The sequence below is a fragment of the Pogona vitticeps genome, chromosome 4, assembly GCF_051106095.1.
Source record: "Pogona vitticeps strain Pit_001003342236 chromosome 4, PviZW2.1, whole genome shotgun sequence".
NCBI classification, from domain to species: domain Eukaryota; kingdom Metazoa; phylum Chordata; class Lepidosauria; order Squamata; family Agamidae; genus Pogona; species Pogona vitticeps.
In genome coordinates, this window is record NC_135786.1 from 59233375 (window position 1) to 59251899 (window position 18525).

At 45.0% G+C, this 18525-nt stretch overlaps 1 protein-coding gene across 3 annotated transcripts in view; it reads left to right on the forward strand.

Moving 5' to 3' along the window:
- Positions 1-14690: 14690 nt before the first annotated feature.
- The window catches only part of TIE1 (tyrosine kinase with immunoglobulin like and EGF like domains 1), a 40706-nt gene continuing 36871 nt past the window's right edge, over positions 14691-18525 (forward strand). For 2 of the 3 annotated variants that reach the window (XM_020783207.3, XM_020783208.3), the window contains exon 1: positions 14691-15376. In XM_020783207.3, the coding sequence (XP_020638866.3) occupies positions 15328-15376 (49 nt within the window). In that variant the 5' untranslated portion in view covers positions 14691-15327. The remainder of the gene's footprint in view (positions 15377-18525) is intronic. The other variant, XM_078392781.1, reaches the window with a different exon arrangement.

The following is an 18525-nucleotide window of genomic DNA, read 5'->3' on the forward strand; positions in this document are numbered from 1 at the left end:
GAATAATGTGAAGAAAACGATCCCAGTTATAATTAAAGAAGCAGCTTCCATCTTGCACCGGTACCTTGGAAGAACTTTTAAAGATGTCTTTAGTTGTTTTTATCTGATTAAAATAAAATTTATAATGGGATGACATTTCTACGGGGCTAAAACTGTTTTAAAATTTATAGTCCTAATCTTGGATTTGATAGATTGGGCATGAGAAAATGTTTCAACATAATCGGTTGGACAGGGATCAAAACTGGTAAGAATGGCAGTTATAGATTTTTTTCTTTCCCTGACAGAAATAGGAAAGAGAAAAGAAGGCAGATCTCTGTCAATGGCCTTTAAATTCCTGCAGCCACCTGGCAATGAAGAAAGCCCTACTTCCTCTTACAGCATTTATTGCAGAATGTTTGGGATTGTGGACCATCCTAATTTTTCCTAAAATTTGAAGACTGGTGAATACTCATCCTCCGCCTCTGTCCTGCTGTTTCCTTCCAAAGACAAACCACCCTTCCCCTTGCTCAGAATGGTTGTTGCTCCCCCTCCCTCCTCTTATGTATAAGGGCACACACCCTTTGCATTCTGCCAGCAAAGGTCCTCAGATGCACTCTTTCCAGGTTCAGACTGCCATTTTTGCTGAGGGCAGGACTCTTGTGCCTTTCACTGTTGCATAACAAGCGAAAAACCAGCAGGCAGTTTTCCATGCAATATTTATTTTTCATGTCATTTACTTGCCTGCTACCCATTCCAGTGGCTTTTAAAACACTAGGTAAAAACTCTTTTAGTTCACCTAAGGATTCAGTAGATTTTTAGTCGATTGATTTTGGCACATAGTTCACATGTTGTTATGTGAGTTTTATTACTGTGTTCTGCTGTTTTTTAATACTGACTTCTAATTTATTTTGTTAAGAATTCTTATAAATCAGGTGTGGGACTTTTGTATTTTTTGGATAACAGCCCCCAGAAGTCTACAAAAACCCTTCATTCAGGATTCTGTGGTTTTTAGCTTAAAAAAAAAAACCAAAATCCTCTCATATGTTTTTAACTGCTTACAGCTGGGGAATAAAAGTTCTATCTGTGATGTGATAAGTCTTCAAGATGTCAGACGTTAGCTGGAGCTAAGATTTGTGGGAGCTGCAAGGCATTAGTGATGTATGGAAGTGAGAGCTGGACCATAAAGAAAGCAGACCGCCGAAGAATTGATGCCTTTGAATTGTGGTGCTGGAGGAGGCTCTTGAGAATCCCCTGGACTGCAAGGAAAACAAACCTATCAATTCTAAAGGAAATTAAACCTGAGTGCTCACTGGAAGGACAGATCCTGAAGCAGAGGCTCCAGTACTTTGGCCATCTCATGAGAAGAGAGGACTCCTTGAAAAAGACCTTGATGTTAGGAAAGTGTGAGGGCAAGAGGAGAAGGGGACGACAGAGGATGAGATGGTTGGACAGTGTCATCGAAGCAACCAACATGAATTTGACACAACTACGGGAGGCAGTGGAAAATAGGAGGGCCTGGCGTGCTCTGGTGCATGGGGTCACGAAGAGTCGGACACGACTAAATGACTAGATGACGCAAGGCATTAGATGTCTGGTAGTTTCTTGAGAAGCACCCTGTATGGAGCATAATGGGAAAGGATGCCATGAGATCCCTAATGCCTTAGCGCTCCCACAAATCTTAGCCCCAGCCAGATGCTCCACGCTGCTCACAACCCAGAATCACTGGTTACCCACCCACCTCTGGTAGTGTACAGAGGAAACAACCCTTCCTCTTCTGTCACCTTTGCTCTGAGCATATTTTTTGTTTTTTAACAGCTTATCTTACCTGATGTAGAGCCATTGCAGATAAGAGCTGTGTCGGATAACCCTAAATGACTTTCCCATTTAATCTCTCTTCTCTCCCCACTTTTCTTCCAGTGTTTGCCTTCTTCTCATCAGGAGCAGCCAAGCCCCCTACATCCTAGTACAGTCACACTTAATCTGAGGTCACTCTGCAGAGAAAGTCTACTGATTCTCCATATGTTTAATTTTAGTTATTTTTTTAAAAAATGTTGAATCAGAAGGTTTAGCTGCAACTTGCTCAGCGTGCATTCTGTTTCATTACATTTTTTTAGTCACACCATATGCCTCACACAGTGATACTCTGCACACGGATAATAGACGTTTCTAGACTGATAGTTCCTAATGTTGCCCATCAAAATACATTATGAAGTGATTCTGCCTTTTCCTTAGTTTTTGTTTGTTTTTGGATTTGGGTGTATTTGGAAATAAAAAAGATGGAAGAAGTGGTGTGATAGGACAATGGCTTATACGTGTGGAAGACAATCATATTTTGAACACGCTCCCTAAAATTCAGTAAATGGGCCAAGAGATTTACAAAATAAAAGTGTTATCTGGAGGCACCCAATGATTTCAAAATGTAAATACACTGTACAGTACTGTATTGTTTCACTTAGCAGTTTTATTTCCCACCACTAGAGGGTTCCATAATCACATACTGTACAATTTTCACACAGGCAGCCATATTGACTACTGTATTTGTTTCAGCATGTATAAAATCAGGATAAAACAACCACCACCACAGTCTTGCAGCATCCTTGAAACTAGGACATTTATTTCAGAGTGAGGAGTCTCTTTGAAGAAATGAATTGTAACCCAGTAAAGTTAGCTCTGAAATAAATCTGTTAGTTGTAAAGGTGCTGCAAGACTTTGGCGGTGGGTTGTTGTTTTTTGCTTTGTTTTCCGTATTTTGTTTTGTTAATTACACATAATCAACACAACATCATTACATAACCTGACTGGCCAAAATTCTTTAAGTGGAAAGTGCGGCAGTTACTACTGTGGGATGGTTTCAGACAGAGGCTTCTCTTGCAACCAACTGAAATACATTTTTCAGCTGTTCGGTCTCTTTCTCTTTAAAACTTTCCCACCCACCACACACTCCAAAAACGATGGAAGAAGTGGTGGGAAAATTCAGGTTAGGAAATTAGAAGGATGCCAATTGGTAAATGAGTACCATTGTTCTATGGTATGGCTTGGTAGGAAACAATGGCTAACAAGAATGTTTGGGAGAGATGAAAACATGCATGTTTCAGGAAGTCTCCCTGCCATTTCTCTCCTTCTGTGTTTCCAAAGCCTAGAAAAATTGTTTTGTTTTGTGTTACACCTGCCAGAATCTCTCAGTCCATGCCTTCAAAACTGACCGTTTTCGGTGTCAGGAGATCTGAGGAGCTGTACTTCAAAAAAGTATGTTTTCCATTTTTCTGCTCATGCATATTTTCTGCTCATAGTAACGTGTTTTTTTTTCACTACACTACCTCAAGCACATTACACCAACATCTGCCTTGTTATTTTAGCAATGAATTTTTGGATGCTCTGAAATAAATCCTGTGTGTTTCTTCCTTGGGGGTTCCCTGTCAAAACCATAGGCAAAGGTTAGCATGAGCTTGTCCAAGAAGACGGTTCCTCTACGTCTTGAAGAAGAATTAGGTCAAGGAGAGGTCAGTTCCTGTCTTTGCCATTGCTATTGTCAGGCTGTAATCAGTATTTGCAAGACTATATTTTTTTGTTGAGGCAGCTGCTCCAGTGTTTATACAAAAGTGTTCTCTAGAGGAAAAGAAAGGAGTGGTGCTTGTGGGAATAACTCTTGGCAGATACCAATGCTGCCCACTCTTTGTGCATTTTTACGGATGAAGCTGAGTCCCTCATGCTCTGTTTGTTATGTGTCTGCATGCTTTCACTATACAATCTGGAAGGGAAAAATAGCATGTACCTTTTATATTTTTAGAAGAAATGTACATGAGGAAAAACAATAACCACTCAGTTAGTGGTTGCTTGGCCTTAAGCCAAAATTATTAGAGGTGTCAAGCAGCAAAAATCCTTTCGATAGTCTCTCATGAGGAGGAGGAACCAGTTCTGAAGGCACATGAACAGCCTCTTTCTGCAGTGGATAAGTTTGCATATCTAGGCAGCATTATCTCTTACAGTGATCTCATGGATTCTGAAGTGACCGCATTAATCTCTAAAACCAGCATTGGCTTTGTTAGTCTTCAGTCCTCTCCTCTATATAGAATCGACATGGAATCAATCTTTCTGTTAAGATGAAGATGTGCAAAGCCGTAATTCTATCCTTTCTGCTTTATGAAGCAGAAACCTGGACTATCTTTCAGTGCCATGCTACAAAGCTCAGTTCCTTTCACTTTCCCTGTCTTTGGAGAATTCTCAGTATCAAATATAGCAAGGGTCATCAACCCCCCAGTCCTCGGCCTGGCACCGGTCCCTGAGCTTGCTGGAACTGGATCGCAGATACGGATCTCTGCCCTCCCCGCACGCACGCGCGGTGGGCGTATCATGCTTGGGGGGGGCAGTGGGCATGTCACACTCACACAGGGGTTGCACCCACACTGGGCGTGTCATGCTTGCGATGGCATGTTACACTCATGCGACACCCCCCCCGCACAGGTGGACATAACGAGGGTTTGGGTCCTTGGAGCTGGACTGTCCACTCAACTCACCTTCCGCTGTTGCTGCAGGCGCCGGGCTCCCTTCCTATCACTCTGGAGCTAGTGGTCGGCTAGCCACTCCTGGCAGGAATACCTGTGCGGGGGTATTCGAATACAAATACCCCCCCTCTCTAGTCACGACTCACTGCATATGTCACAGGGTTGTCCCTGAAGAGACCCCTCACCTCTGTTCTATTTGGGAGAGAATTAAACAACCACACAAAGTGCATAACAGGATAATCAAGAGCATTCCCAATCACACCAAATAAACAGCAGCCCTAGCAGTCTGCCAGGAAGGAGCAAAACACCTTGCAAAAGGGTTGGGATGGATCACTTAAAACACATGTTGATACCGGAAAACTGGGCAAACCATACTGCACCAAATGTGAGCTACAGTACTGTGTTTCCCCGAAAATAAGACAGGGTCTTATATTAATTTTTGCTCCAAAAACGTGTTAGGGCTTATTTTCAGGGGATGTTGTATTTTATTTTTCCTGTACAACGAACTACATTTACTCAAATACAGTCATGTCATCTAGTCCTGGTTGCTGCATAATGGTGCACAATGGGAGAGGACAGGGTTTCACTTATCTGGGGCTTATTTTTGGGGTAGGGCTTATATTACAAGCATCCTGAAAAATCATACTAGGGCTTATTTTCAAGTTGGGTCTTATTTTTGGGGAAACAGAGTATATGCTTGTCTGATTGCCCCCTCTGATCAACAACAAACATTTTTTAATAATTTTGAAACAACAACAACTTTGGTCAGTTGCCATGTCATCAGGATGATGGACAACTGCCTTTCAAAATGTATTTTCTGTGGATAGCTTGTTGCTGGTGCTTGACTGCACAGTGGACAAAAGGAGAAATTTTAGGATACACTAAAGACAGCATTGAAGGAATTTAATATTGATCACGTGAACTGAGAAGACCAAACTATCCACTGAAATGCCATCAAAGAAACAGCTGAAAAATCTGAAATAAAAGAATCAAGGATGTCAAAAGGAAGAAAGAAATGTGAAAGCAAGGATGCAACATTTTGCTAGCCGAACAAGCTCCAAATCAGCTAATTTGCCCTCACCATTCCTGTAACTTCTTGGCTTGGCCTGGGCTAGTTAGACACTTTGTATTAATCAGTGTGATACTGTCAAACCTTAACCAATCACATGCCTAAGCTGCAACACAAAGGACACATGGGAATGTTTTCCAGGCCTTCTGTTGTGCTGGGGCTTGTGGAAGGCTTACTGCCAGCCCATGAAGAGTTTGCTTCCAGGCCCTGTACCATAATAGCTCATGCTCCAGCCTCTGCCTTGACATAAATAGTAGAACAGGCCGAAGTTCAGGCACCAACCAATTCTCGCCCTGGTCCTGACCTCTCACTCCTAGCTTAATGGTGTGCTGATACTGCAAAAGCTTAGCTCGCAAATTCTTTCAGGTTGAGCCAGTGAGTCCTGCTGCCAGTCGGGCATGTGTAGAAATGGGTGCCCAGACTTCAGAGTTGCTTCATATCCCCAAATCAGACTGTTTCTTCCTCCACAAATTGCTCACTCCACCGAGAGATATAAGGAAACATAGCAATTTCCTGAGACTTCAGCCAGCGCCTTGACACCTGGCAACTCTATCTGAAATCCAGACAATTAACACTTCCAGACCAAATGTTTTTTCTTCTCATCGTCCCCACCCCCACTTGTTGACTTTTCTTGCTTTGGGAAGGAGGATGTATTCTGACCACATCAGGAAATCACCATTTACACATGTTCCTATTTACACATTTCTGGGTTTATGTTGTTATTTTTAAAAGCAAAAAAAAAAAAAAAAAAAAAAAAAAAAAAATCCATTTTCTGGGGTACTAGGACTTTTATCATTCTCACTTCCTGTTACCTTTAGGCAATGCCACTGTATGGAGCAAATTCCACCTCAATTCAAAAAATCCCTTTCCAGTATTTCAAACATTTATTAGGCAATGCCACTATAAATTTATGCAGATTTGCTTGCCTGGGAATAAAAAGTTTGCTGCTTATATATACCATCCCATAGCGCTTCAAGCACTCTCTGGGCAGTTTACAAGTTAATTACACAGGCTACACGTTGCCCCCCCCCCCGCAAGCTCGGTACTCATTTTACCATCCTTAGAAGGATAGAAGGATGAGTCAACCTTGAGGCAGCTACCTGGAATTGAACCCCAGGTCATCACAGTTTTGGCTGCAGTACAGCAGTTTAACCACTGCGCCACAAGGTTCCTAAGTTTAGTGAACACAGTGACGCTTATTCTTGGGGAACAATGTGGCATGTACAGTATTATAATAATAAGCCCACCCTCCTTTGCTCTTTGTTTCAATTTCTCCCAGCATATGCCTGATGTAATGAGCTATGAGGCCATCTTGTTAAAATACATGACTCCATTACATAATGAATGTGACAGAGTTGCTGGAAGAGTTCCTCTCTAAATGGCTGGCAGCACTGGCAAAACAGAGGCAGACTCACTGTATTTCACCCATGCCATGCTCTGCAAGGGCACCAGATCTCCCGTGTTTCATATCAATAGTCGGAAACAATGAATGAATTTCCTCTTCCTGCCTATGCTTGCTTTAGATTGCCAAGGGGATAATACGTAGTCTGTGCCAAAGCACCCAGTCCCATTTGGCTTTTTTCCAAATGGCCCTAAAATTTCTGTGGGAACTTTCCTAAGCCATGCTTGTTATTTTTCAGGCTAAACTCATGCATACAGCCACACTGCCTGGAAAGTTTCCTTAATGCCCTTAGAGTGCACTGTAGAGCTGTGTCACTTGTTTACAAAATTTCTAGACGCACCAATCCTGTGATACAAGATTATCACACACAACTACATTAAGGTGGGATTCATATATTTCATGATTCACTGTTAGCACATGGGAAGTGATGCTTGATCCCAGAGCTTTTGAAAGCTGAAGTGGGTATGCAATGCTTACTTGTTTTCAGTGCTTTGCCCTCCAATGTGTATATCTATGACCCAGGCTTCTGTGCAATATTTGAAATAAGTGGTGCTCTCAAACTCAGTTAGTGTTGGTGATTCTTGGGCATTTTGTTGGAAAAATTAATTTTGGGACCAGGTGCCAGAATCTCCCAGCCAGAAAGAATTGTTTTTTCCAAAGTCTGTGTATCGGAGAGAAAATGTAAACTGGCGAAGCACAGAGGTCTTGGCTTAGGCCTCCCAAACATGTTTATCTAAACAGGCAACTGCTATTGTTCTCTGTTTAGCCTCTCCCAGAGTTTAGTCATGTGCACACTGAGTAAATATAAGGGTCCCACAGGGCAGCAGTCTGTACTAAGAGGGCAAATACAAGGAAAGAGCCCTTTCCCAATAGTGTAAGCACCAGCAGCCAGGTAAAAAAGGCGGCATTAACTTTTAACAAGACCACAGGTGACATTCAACATTTAAGACATTTACAAAATAAGCTTTTTACAATTGCACAATTGTATACATAAAGGTAGTTTTGTGCATATATTCTTTAGCAGCGCTGATTTTGTGCAAGCATTTATTTATTTATTTATTTATTTATTTATTTATTTATTTATTTATTTATTTATTTATTTATTTATTTATTTATTCAATTTATATGCCGCCCACACTACCCAGAGGTCTCTGGGCGGCTTACAATAATTAAAATTCAATACAGTAAAAGATAAAATAATTAAAATACAATTAAAATACAATTAAAATTGCCATCAGATCCACAGCTAATACAGTGGTGCCTCGCTTAACGAGTGCCCCGTTTAACGAAAAAATCGCATAGCGATGGCTTTGTTGCCATCGCTTTTGCGATCGCACAACGATCTTGCCTATGGGGAAAAATCGCTTTGCGATTTTTCCCCATAGGCACCATTTTCCCCCAGCTGAGCGGCGGGAGCTTTGAAGCCCGGCTGCTCAGCTGGGGGAAAATGTCGGCAGTGGGCTGCGGCCTCGGAAGGACCCCGAAGCCACCGTCCCCTGCCGACAATTCCCTTCCGAGCTCCGGGGACAGGCTGGGGGGTGGACCGGGAAGCTTGAAGCCTCTCCGCGCCGCCTACCCTGGCCGTTCCCGGACTTCCAGTAGTCCGGGAACAGCCTGGGTAAGCAGCGCGGGAAGGCTTCAAGCTTCCCGATTCACCCCCCAGCCTGTCCCCACCGCTTAAAGCCTCCTTGCGCCGCCTACCCAGCCCGTTCTCGGACACCTAGGTGTCCGAGAACGGGCTGGGTAGGCGGCGGGGGAGGCTACCGGCATCGGGGACAGGCTGGGGGGTGGACCGGGGAACTTGAAGCCTCTCCGCGCCACCTACCCAGGCTGTTCCCGGACTTCTGGAAGTCCGGGAACGGCCAGGGTAGGCGGCGCGGAGAGGCTTCAAGCTTCCCGGTCCACCCCCCAGCCTGTCCCCGGAGCTCAGAAGGGAATTGTTGGCAGGGGACGGTGGCTTCGGGGTCCTTCCGAGGCCGCAGCCTCGGTAAGCAGCGCTGGGAGGCTTCAAGCTTCCCGATCCACCCCCCAGCCTGTCCCCGACGCTTAAAGCCTCCTTGCGCCGCCTACCCAGCCCGTTCTCGGACACCTAGGTGTCCGAGAACGGGCTGGGTAGGCGGCGGGGGAGGCTACCGGCATCGGAGAACAGGCTGGGGGGTGGACCGGGGAGCTTGAAGCCTCTCCGCGCCGCCTACCCAGGTCGTTCCCGGACACCTAGGTGTCCGAGAACGGGCTGGGTAGGCAGCGCAAGGAGGCTTTAAGCGGCGGGGACAGGCTGGGGGGTGGATCGGGAAGCTTGAAGCCTCCCAGCGCTGCTTACCCAGGTCGTTCCCGGACTTCCAGAAGTCCCGGAACGACCTGGGTAGGCGGCGCGGAGAGGCTTCAAGCTCCCCGATCCACCCCCCAGCCTGTCTCCGCCGCTTAAAGGGTAACCGCAGTGGCTACCCCAGCCATGGCTGGACTCTAGGGAGTCCAGCCATGGCTGAGGTAGCCGCCATGGGTCAGATCCAAGCCGCGGGGGGGGGAGGGAGAAAACCGGATAATCCGTTCCAGTTGGAACGGATTAACCGGTTTTCAATGCATTCCTATGGGAAATGGTGCTTCCCATAACGATGTTTTCACATAACGTTTTTTTTTCTGGAACCAATTAACATCGTTATGCGAGGCACCACTGTATTATTTCAATTAAAAGCCTTCTGGAACAGGAAGGTTTTGACCTGGCGCCGAAATGTCATCAGCGTCGGCGCCAGACGAATCTCAGTCGGGAGGGCATTCCATAGTCTGGGGGCAGCTGCCGAAAAGGCCCTTTGTCTACAAACCGTCCCTCTTACCTCCTTAATGGACGGATCTTTCAAAAGGGCCCCCTGTCTAGATCTTAACTGCTGGGTAGGTTCATATGGAAGGAGGCAGTTCTTCAGGTATCCAGGGCCCAAGCCGTTTAGGGCTTTATATGTCAAAACAAGCACTTTGAATTGGGCCCGGGTAGCAACTGGTAGCCAATGTAACTTATACAGAATCGGCTTGATATGTTCCCTGGCGGCTGCACCACTCACCAGCCGCGCAGCTCGATTCTGGACCAGTTGCAGTCGCCGGACCGTCTTCAAAGGCAGCCCCACGTAAAGCACATTGCAGTAATCTATGCGGGATGTTACCAGTGCATGTGTGACTGTCCTGAGACTCCGCTCGTCCAGGTAGGGCCATAGCTGGTATAATTTCCGCAGCTGAAGGAAGGCGCCCCTGGCCACCGAGTCCACCTGGGCTTCCAGTGTTAGACTGGGGTCCAGAAGCACCCCCAAGCTGCGGACCCTGTCCCTTAGGGGGAGTGTAACCCCACTCAGGGCAGGGAAATGGCCCTCCAGCCTGTCCGGTGAAGCACCCACTAACAGCACTTCTGTCTTGTCTGGATTGAGTTTCAATTTATTAACCCTCATCCAGTCCATTATCAGGTCCAGACACGAGTTCAGCACAGAAACTGCCTCACCTGGATTGGTGGAAAACGAGAGGTAGAGCTGAGTATCGTCAGCATATTGCTGACTCCTCAGCCCAAACCTCCTGATGACCTCTCCCAGTGGTTTCATGTAGATGTTGAACAGCATGGGGGACAGTATTGAGCCCTGAGGAACCCCATGACATAACTGCCATGGGGCAGAGCAACTGTCCCCCAGCACCACCCTCTGGACACGGTCAGCCAGGAAAGAGCGGAACCACCGTAAAACGGTGCCCAGCCAGCCTATCCAGAAGGACACCATGGTCAATGGTGTCGAAAGCCGCTGAGAAGTCCAGGAGTATCAACAGGGTCACACTCCCCGTCTCTCTCCCGGCAAAGGTCATCGTACAGGGCAACCAAGGCAGTCTCTGTACCAAAACCCGGCCTGAAACCCGATTGAAATGGATCCAGAAAATCCGTTTCATCCAGCAGCGCCTGGAGTTGCCCGGCCACAACCCGCTCTAACACCTTGCCCGAATAAAGGAGGTTCGCCACTGGTCGGTAGTTGACCACCAGCCTTGGGTCCAGGTTAGGCTTTTTAAGGAGTGGTTGAATTACCACCTCTTTCAAGGCGGTAGGGACCACTCCCTCTCTCAGAGAGCCGTTCACGGCCTCCTGGACCCAGGTGCGAACCTCCCTGGCTGATCTTCCAATTAGCCAGGATGGGCAAGGGTTGAGCGGAGTGGTGGTAGAACGGACAGATCCAAGCACCCTGTCCACATCATCAGGTCTCAACAATTGAAACTCATCCATTAATATTGGACCTAAGCACGGCGCACTGGACACATCCTCTGATTCTGCAGTAACTGTGGAGTCCAACCCACTGTGAATCTGAGCGATTTTCCCCTCAAAATGTATGGCAAACTCATCACAGCGAGCTGATGAGCAGTCCGGGACCTCCACCGGATTTCCCGGTTGAAGAAGATCCCGGACCACCCGAAACAGCTCTGCTGGACGACATTCTGAGGAAGCAATACGGCTGGAGAAATATTGCCATTTCGCCAGCCATATTGCCACGAAATAGGCCCAATAATGGGCTCTAAGTCGTGTTTGATCGGACTCCCAGCGGGATTTCCTCCACCTGTGCTCCAGCCGTCTCCCCTCTCGCTTCATCGCCCGCAGTTCAGAAGTATACCAAGGAGCTGTCTGGGCTCGGCGAGCAGGGAGAGGGCGCTTAGGCGCAATCATGTCAACCGCCCGGGTCATCTCCTATTCCATAGGGTGACCTGAGCTTCGACAGGAGCGCCGACCATATCAGACGGATAATCCCCCAGAGCATTCAGGAATCCATCTGGATTCATTAGTCTCCGAGGGCGGATCATCTTAATAGATCCCCCACCCTTGCAGAGGGAAGAAGAAGCTAATAGACTGAACTTGACCAGGAAGTGGTCTGACCATGACAATGGGGTCACGACCAGCCCCTCCACATCCAAACCACCATCTTTCAGTCCCGTTGAGAAAACCAGGTCCAAGGTGTGGCCCTTCTCATGCGTCAGGCCGATGACACATTGAGACAGCCCCATGGTTGTCATGGTGGCCATGAAGTCCTGAGCCGCCCCAGTCAAGGCAGCCTCGGCATGGATGTTGAAGTCCCCCAGCACCAACAGCCTGGGAGTCCTCAACACCAGGTCCGAGACTACCTCCGTCAGCTCAGGCAGGGAGACTGTTGGTACGCAGCAGGGTGGGCACTACACCAACAGAATCCCTAACCTGTCTCGCGAGCCCAACACACAATACAGGCCCTCGAGACCTCCTCTCAAAGGGACAGGAAGCCTGGTCAAGGAGATAGAACTCCTATAGACTATAGCAACTCCCCCTCCCCGACCCTCCGAGCGACCTTGGTGCTGGACCGAGTACCCAGGCGGACACAACTGGGAGAGGGGAACACCACCCTCCTCTCCCACCCAGGTCTCAGTAATGCACGCCAGGTCAGCAGCCTCATCCAGAATTACATCATGGATGAGGGCAGGTTTATTTTGTACTGATCTGGCGTTCATCAACAGCACTGTGTGGCTCGAGGGTTTGCTGATATGGTCGCCTGATACCATCTGGTTGGGGGCAGGACTAGAAGAGGGGATAGATGTAAGATATCTAACCTCTCTTCTCCTACGCGGGCATGTCCAACCCCCACCGCCATTCCTTCCCCTACCCAGCACCACCTCAATGGCTGCCCCCTCCAACGCCCTCCCCCCTTCCTGTTCCATTAGATCCGCTGTGGGTCTCTTCTTAATTGATGGCTATTAATAACAATTTAAAAACATTTAAAACATATATAAAATAAAAAATGGTCATCTATTGCTCAATAGATGCATGCCCAAACTGCATCATTCAGTCCACATACGCCAAGCTGCCACAACAGTACCAAGGACAGACTGAACAGTGGTCTTGATTGTCTAGTATGTGGATGTGCTGAAATAAATCCTATAATATTCCAACATGGTTTATAACAGTTTGGCTTCACTCAGAGTACAATGTTAAATGTGATTCTTTAGTTCTGTGAATCAGAGTATAGGGCTTGAGTAACAACAGCTCTAACAGGCTCAATCTGACTAAATGTAGAAGATGATTCAGTGTATGAATCCCTCCCAGTGGGCCCGGTTTGCAAGGGCCAAACTGTATTTATAGACAACCTGTCATGAAAAATGCATTAGTTTTCCAGATACATGATTCAGGGAGACATTCTTGATTGAATGGTCATATTGGCAAATGAAACCAGTGCTTACTTCCCAGATTATCAATCACAAAATGCAGCTAGGTACAGTACATTTGCAAACTACGTGAAGTGTGAGAAGCTCTGCATTGACAATCAGACATTTTTCAGCACATGAGGAATTACCTCTTCCAACGACAGGATGTTTTTGATGTGTTGTTGTTGCTGTTTAGTCGTTAAGTCGTGTCCGACTCTTTGTAACCCCATGGACCAGAGCATGCCAGGCCCTCCTGTCTTCCACTGCTACCCAGAGTTAGGTCAAATTCATGTTGGTAGCTTTGATGACACTGTTCAACCATCTCGTTTTTAATATACTGTAGTTTGTCCTAAGTCAGGATTAGTGATGGGCACGAACCTTGGTTCAGAGGTTCATGTTGGTTTGCTTCCTCCCCCCACCCCAGTGCCAGCCATCTCCCCCACTCACCAACTGGTACATGCTACTCTTCTTCTCCTCTTCACATCATCATCCAGTTGTGGCAGGAGCATGGACTTCCCTTCTCTGCTTCCTCCATTAGCTGCCCACTTGGATGAGGACGTGGGGCAGGGATGCCTGCAGCACTTCCTTTGAGTGGGCAGCTGCTGGAGGAGGCAGAGAAGGGACATCTGTGCTCCTGCCACGACTGAACAATTGTGCAAAGAGAAGGAGAAGAACTAGCGTACACCAGCTGATGAAAGGGGGAGCCAGCTGAAGTGGGGGCGGAGAAAAGGAACACATGATACCTGTGGTGCCATACTGATGAACTGACACTAACCTCCAAAGCGAGGTTCATGCTCATCTCCAGTCAGGATACTTTTGCATGGAGGGGTACTAATGCTAACACCTTTGTAGAGCTATGCTGTCTTTCTTTTGTCTTAATGAATTTATTTGGTAAGAAGAAAGACAGGTGAAATGGTGGAGAAACCTGGGAAGGCTACAATTGGAAGACGACAAAATCCATGTGTGAGGGAATGCAATTGCACAATGAATGCCCCATCTAGAAGCATCTTTAGTAAATTTCATTGACCAGAGATTATTGTGATTATTGTGTATGACTACATAACAGACAAAGCCAAGTCAGAACCTAAGCAATATTCCCACAGTGATTTGTTCATCTTAAGGACATTCTCCCAGGAGATCTTTAAGGGATGGGAACTGATTTCCTATGTCACACAAAAGGTTCCCTAGGACTGCTGTAATCATACCCAGAAGTCGAATCAGTTCCTTGGATTGTAAGTCAAGTCCTGAAGTTTCTTTGCCTCTTTTCCTTTACAGGCTTCAACCCTTTGCTTCTCACGTCTGGAGGCTATGAAAGAGGCAGGAGTTTCTCTCCAGTTCTCTCCAGGAAAGGGTATCAGGCTGCCTCAGTCTCAGCCTTCAGTTTGGTTTGGAAAACACCAACCCTCTCATGCCTGCTCATTCCAAATCCCTCTTAGATGGTATCTCCGTTCAACTGCCTCCCATTAAGCTGCTCCTGCAGGAGCCAGAGATAGGCAAGGAACAATGGGTGGAGAGCAGGAAATGCTGCATGGGAAACAGGATTTCATGTCACTGCTCTGCTGTCTACAAGGGCTGTTAGTCTTTCCTCCTCCCCCCCCCCATCCCCATCTCCAGCTTCCAGTTCCACAAGGGAACTGGGACAGCTCATGCCATGCCCAAACCATTCCCTGTATTGCCTGGAAGCTTTCTTTTGTGCTCCTGCTGAGACTCCCCAACCAGCCCTGGAACAAATAGTGGGGCCATATTAGCTCTGTAGCTAGACAACGGCATGGAACACCAAACAGTAAAGGATGGAAAGTATATTTTTGAAGTGCTGTGCTAAACTTTTGGGCACATTTGGAGAAAAACCTGGTTTTCAGGAGCTGGCCTGTGTGGAACTACCTCTTGTTTTTAATTGAGATTCTATACCTGAAGCTGAAATCACACATTCTGTGGAGTGTCTAGAGAAGCTGGGCTGGACAAACAAGAAATGTTTCATCTTTAATCGGAGAGAAAAAAACATTACACTTTGTCCCCCCGTGGTTTTGTGTGGACCTCCTTCTAGCTGCTCTGACTCCTGGAAAGCGATGGAAGACACGGGAGTACCAACCATAGGAAATGTACGATGCGGATAAAGAATCACATGAATAATCCCTATAAAGTTTCCCTCGTCTGAATCAGTGATGTCTGAGTTCTCCTGACAATAGGCACATTAAGGAAAAATGGGATTGGACAGAATTTGCCTTTTAAGCCTCTTTTTGCAGCTGGCAGGTATAGTATTCTCTTATTTACTTGTTTTAATTATATAATGCATATTCATTTATGCCCTGTGGGGATATATGAAAAACTGTCAGGGCAGATAATATAATAAGGTTAAGATTGTGAAAGGCACACAAAAATGCTCATTCTCATTCTCTCTCTCTCTCTCTCTCTCTCTCTCTCTTGTTCATGTGTGTGCATGTGTAAATATATAAAACAAATCAAACAACCCAAGAATAAAACCAAGGACAAAGCAGAAGCAAAGGACAAATTCTTAAACCTGGAAGACTAAAACAACTGGGAAAATAAAAATATTGTCAAAAGGTGTGCAAATTTCCCTGGAGAGGGCATTCCATAGCAAAGTAACACTACTGAAAAGCCCTTGCCCCCCCCCCCAATTAGAGTTCTCTCTAATTGCATTCTGCCACTGGGGGTACTTAGAGAAGATCCTCTGGGAAGGGGGTTTGGTATAGCTTTGGGTGGCAAAGCAAATGGTGCCTTAAGGGGATTCTAGAACTGAGACTGGGTCTAGAGTTCTGTGCCAAGGTAGATCTTATACTGTATTGAGAAGACCTCTAGAACTGAAGACACAGTTTCAGTAAGTTATACTAGCAATTCCAACTGAGAATTTCTTACAAGCTAGAAATATTTATGTATGCCTGTTTTGTCTCTAATTTGGAGCAGGGAGTCCAGCCACCTCTGCATGCTCTTGACTTGGGAAGCTGTGTAGCCACAATGAAAATGCACAAGATTCGTAAGAGGCATTGCGGGGGGGGGGGGCTCACTAAGTGACATTGCAGGGTACAGGTCCTGTTCAAAACATCCTCCTTTGTGGTATTGTTTCTATTCATGTCTAAATTGGCATTTGGTACCCTTGGGACCAGTTTTTTGTTTTGTTTTTTTAAATCCTCCCAACAACCTGAACCGTGCTCAGCTATGTTTGGCTATGCTCTGGATAGGTGTAGATCCAACCCCACGTGCAGGTTTTCAGAGAAGCTCATAACCCCATGTGTTATTTTGGTACATCTTCTTTGTATTTTCCAGCCAGTAACTAATTCATGTAAAGTAGAGCTACACATGAATGGATTAGTAGTTGTCTCTTTCTGGTCTATTTCTCTTTCACACGTATTCCCTAATGAACTTTTCAAAAATCTGTTCAGAAATTTACACTGTTAAATTCACACATTGTATCAGAGGAAGTGGATTGTAACCCACGAACGTTCATACTCAAATGAAGCTATTAGTCTTAAATGTGCCACAATATTTTTGTTTTTGTTATACATTTACATATCAATTTATCTATGTATTTTAAAGTATTTTCTCTCAAAATGCATATGTTTAAATATATTCTGGATGCAGTTATTGAACCAAGGACTGAATTAGAACATTTGGGAAGTTCAGGATCCAATCAGTAACTAATTTCTAATCTAAACTTTAGACCAGACGGTTCCAATTACTTCAGTCCACACTAGAATCCACAAGACGGAACCATGCCAGCCTGACATGGAGCATAGGACATACAGAACAGCAGAAAAACTGCCCAAGTAATGCTAGTCTAAGAACATGCAAAATGTGACCACTTGAGCCATTGATGCAACCCTCAGGCATCCCAACCCAAAATGAATTTGGCCTCTACAAAATGGGACTATTTTCCAGAGGGGTGATCTTAGATGTTTCCTATCCCACAGTAGCTCATTGTTGTTCCATGGGCAATAGGCTACCTAAGAGCATTCTGATGGCTATTTGTGATACAAAGAAAAGACATGTGTGGGTGAAATACAGAATCGCCATATTGCTGAGTACAATTTTAAGAGAATTGAAATCAGGACTCTCTCTCTCTATATATATATATATTATAAAGTTTTGCAACTTTTTGAAACATTATTGTATCCAGTAAATCCCTTCTCCCAATGGAGACAGTGCTATGGATGTACAGTACATCATAAACAACCTATGCAGTGAAAAAAAAGGAGTACATGTGCAACACAAAGAGGGCACAAAGATATGATTTATAGCCCTGCTCCACCTGGGTATTTGAATGCAAGCCTATATGCCTATAAGTGGATCATTAGTTCCCAAACTGGTGTGTGTGTGTGTGTGTGTGTGTGTGTGTGTGTGTGTGTGTGTGTGTGTGTGTGTGTGTCCCACCCCACCCCCTGGAGCAGTGTTTGAAGAATGTCTAAGGATAGTGTGCAACACTATGTGTTTTTAATAACAACACACATTTTTAGCAAATAAAGCAATTATTTCAATATTTATACCACAAAATTAATTTAAAATATTTTACTAGGCTTTTGAGGGTTTTTTTAAATTTTAAATTAACCTTTTATTTGTTGCTATTATAAAGAATTGGATGATGCTAAAGGAGAGCTGAAGGCTTCTCAAAAATCAAAAAGGGGACTTGATGTGGATAAATTGACACATGGCAACTGCACATATTTATTTTAATGCAAGGTGTTCAGAAGGAGGCATGTTTACCATAAAGGAATTTTGTCATATTTGTAGATCATTAGAACTACAGTACCTTCAAAATACCCTCAGAACTCAGAAAAATGCATGGATAAATAGTTTGCTGAGTGAATTAGTTCTATTTCCAAACTAGAGGTTATGTGTACGGAGATAAAAGAATAATATTATTTTTCTGTATTAGATAAGAACTTCCTCTGATACTAGGAGTAAAAAACTCAACAAATCAAGCATCCAGAATAGATTTAGGTGCATTAAATTAAATTTGTAGTCTCTTATTAATAATATAAAATATTCAAAAAGTACAGAATCCAGAACGCTGACATATTTTTGTGGCTGGAATAGATTTATACAGTGTAAAATATTTAAGAGCCAACAAATTGTCATCCTATATTAGATGGTTCAAACTAGATAAAATAAGGTATTTGGTCAAATACAGGTCAGGATGTTAACAGACCCAAAAGCTGCAAAAAGAAGTTCATTTATATAAAGGTATTAAAATCAGTAATCATAATCCCACTGTGCAACACAATGCCTTTTGAAACCAAAAGTAGTTTTTAACCATATATTTCTTTCATACAAGGTAATAGAATGTTTCATTTTTTTCCTCATGACTTGTTTTTTCATGTTCCATGTTGGTGAAGGGTAGGTGGAGTTGGTCTCCCAAAATCTGGCGAGCCATGATTTCCAAAACC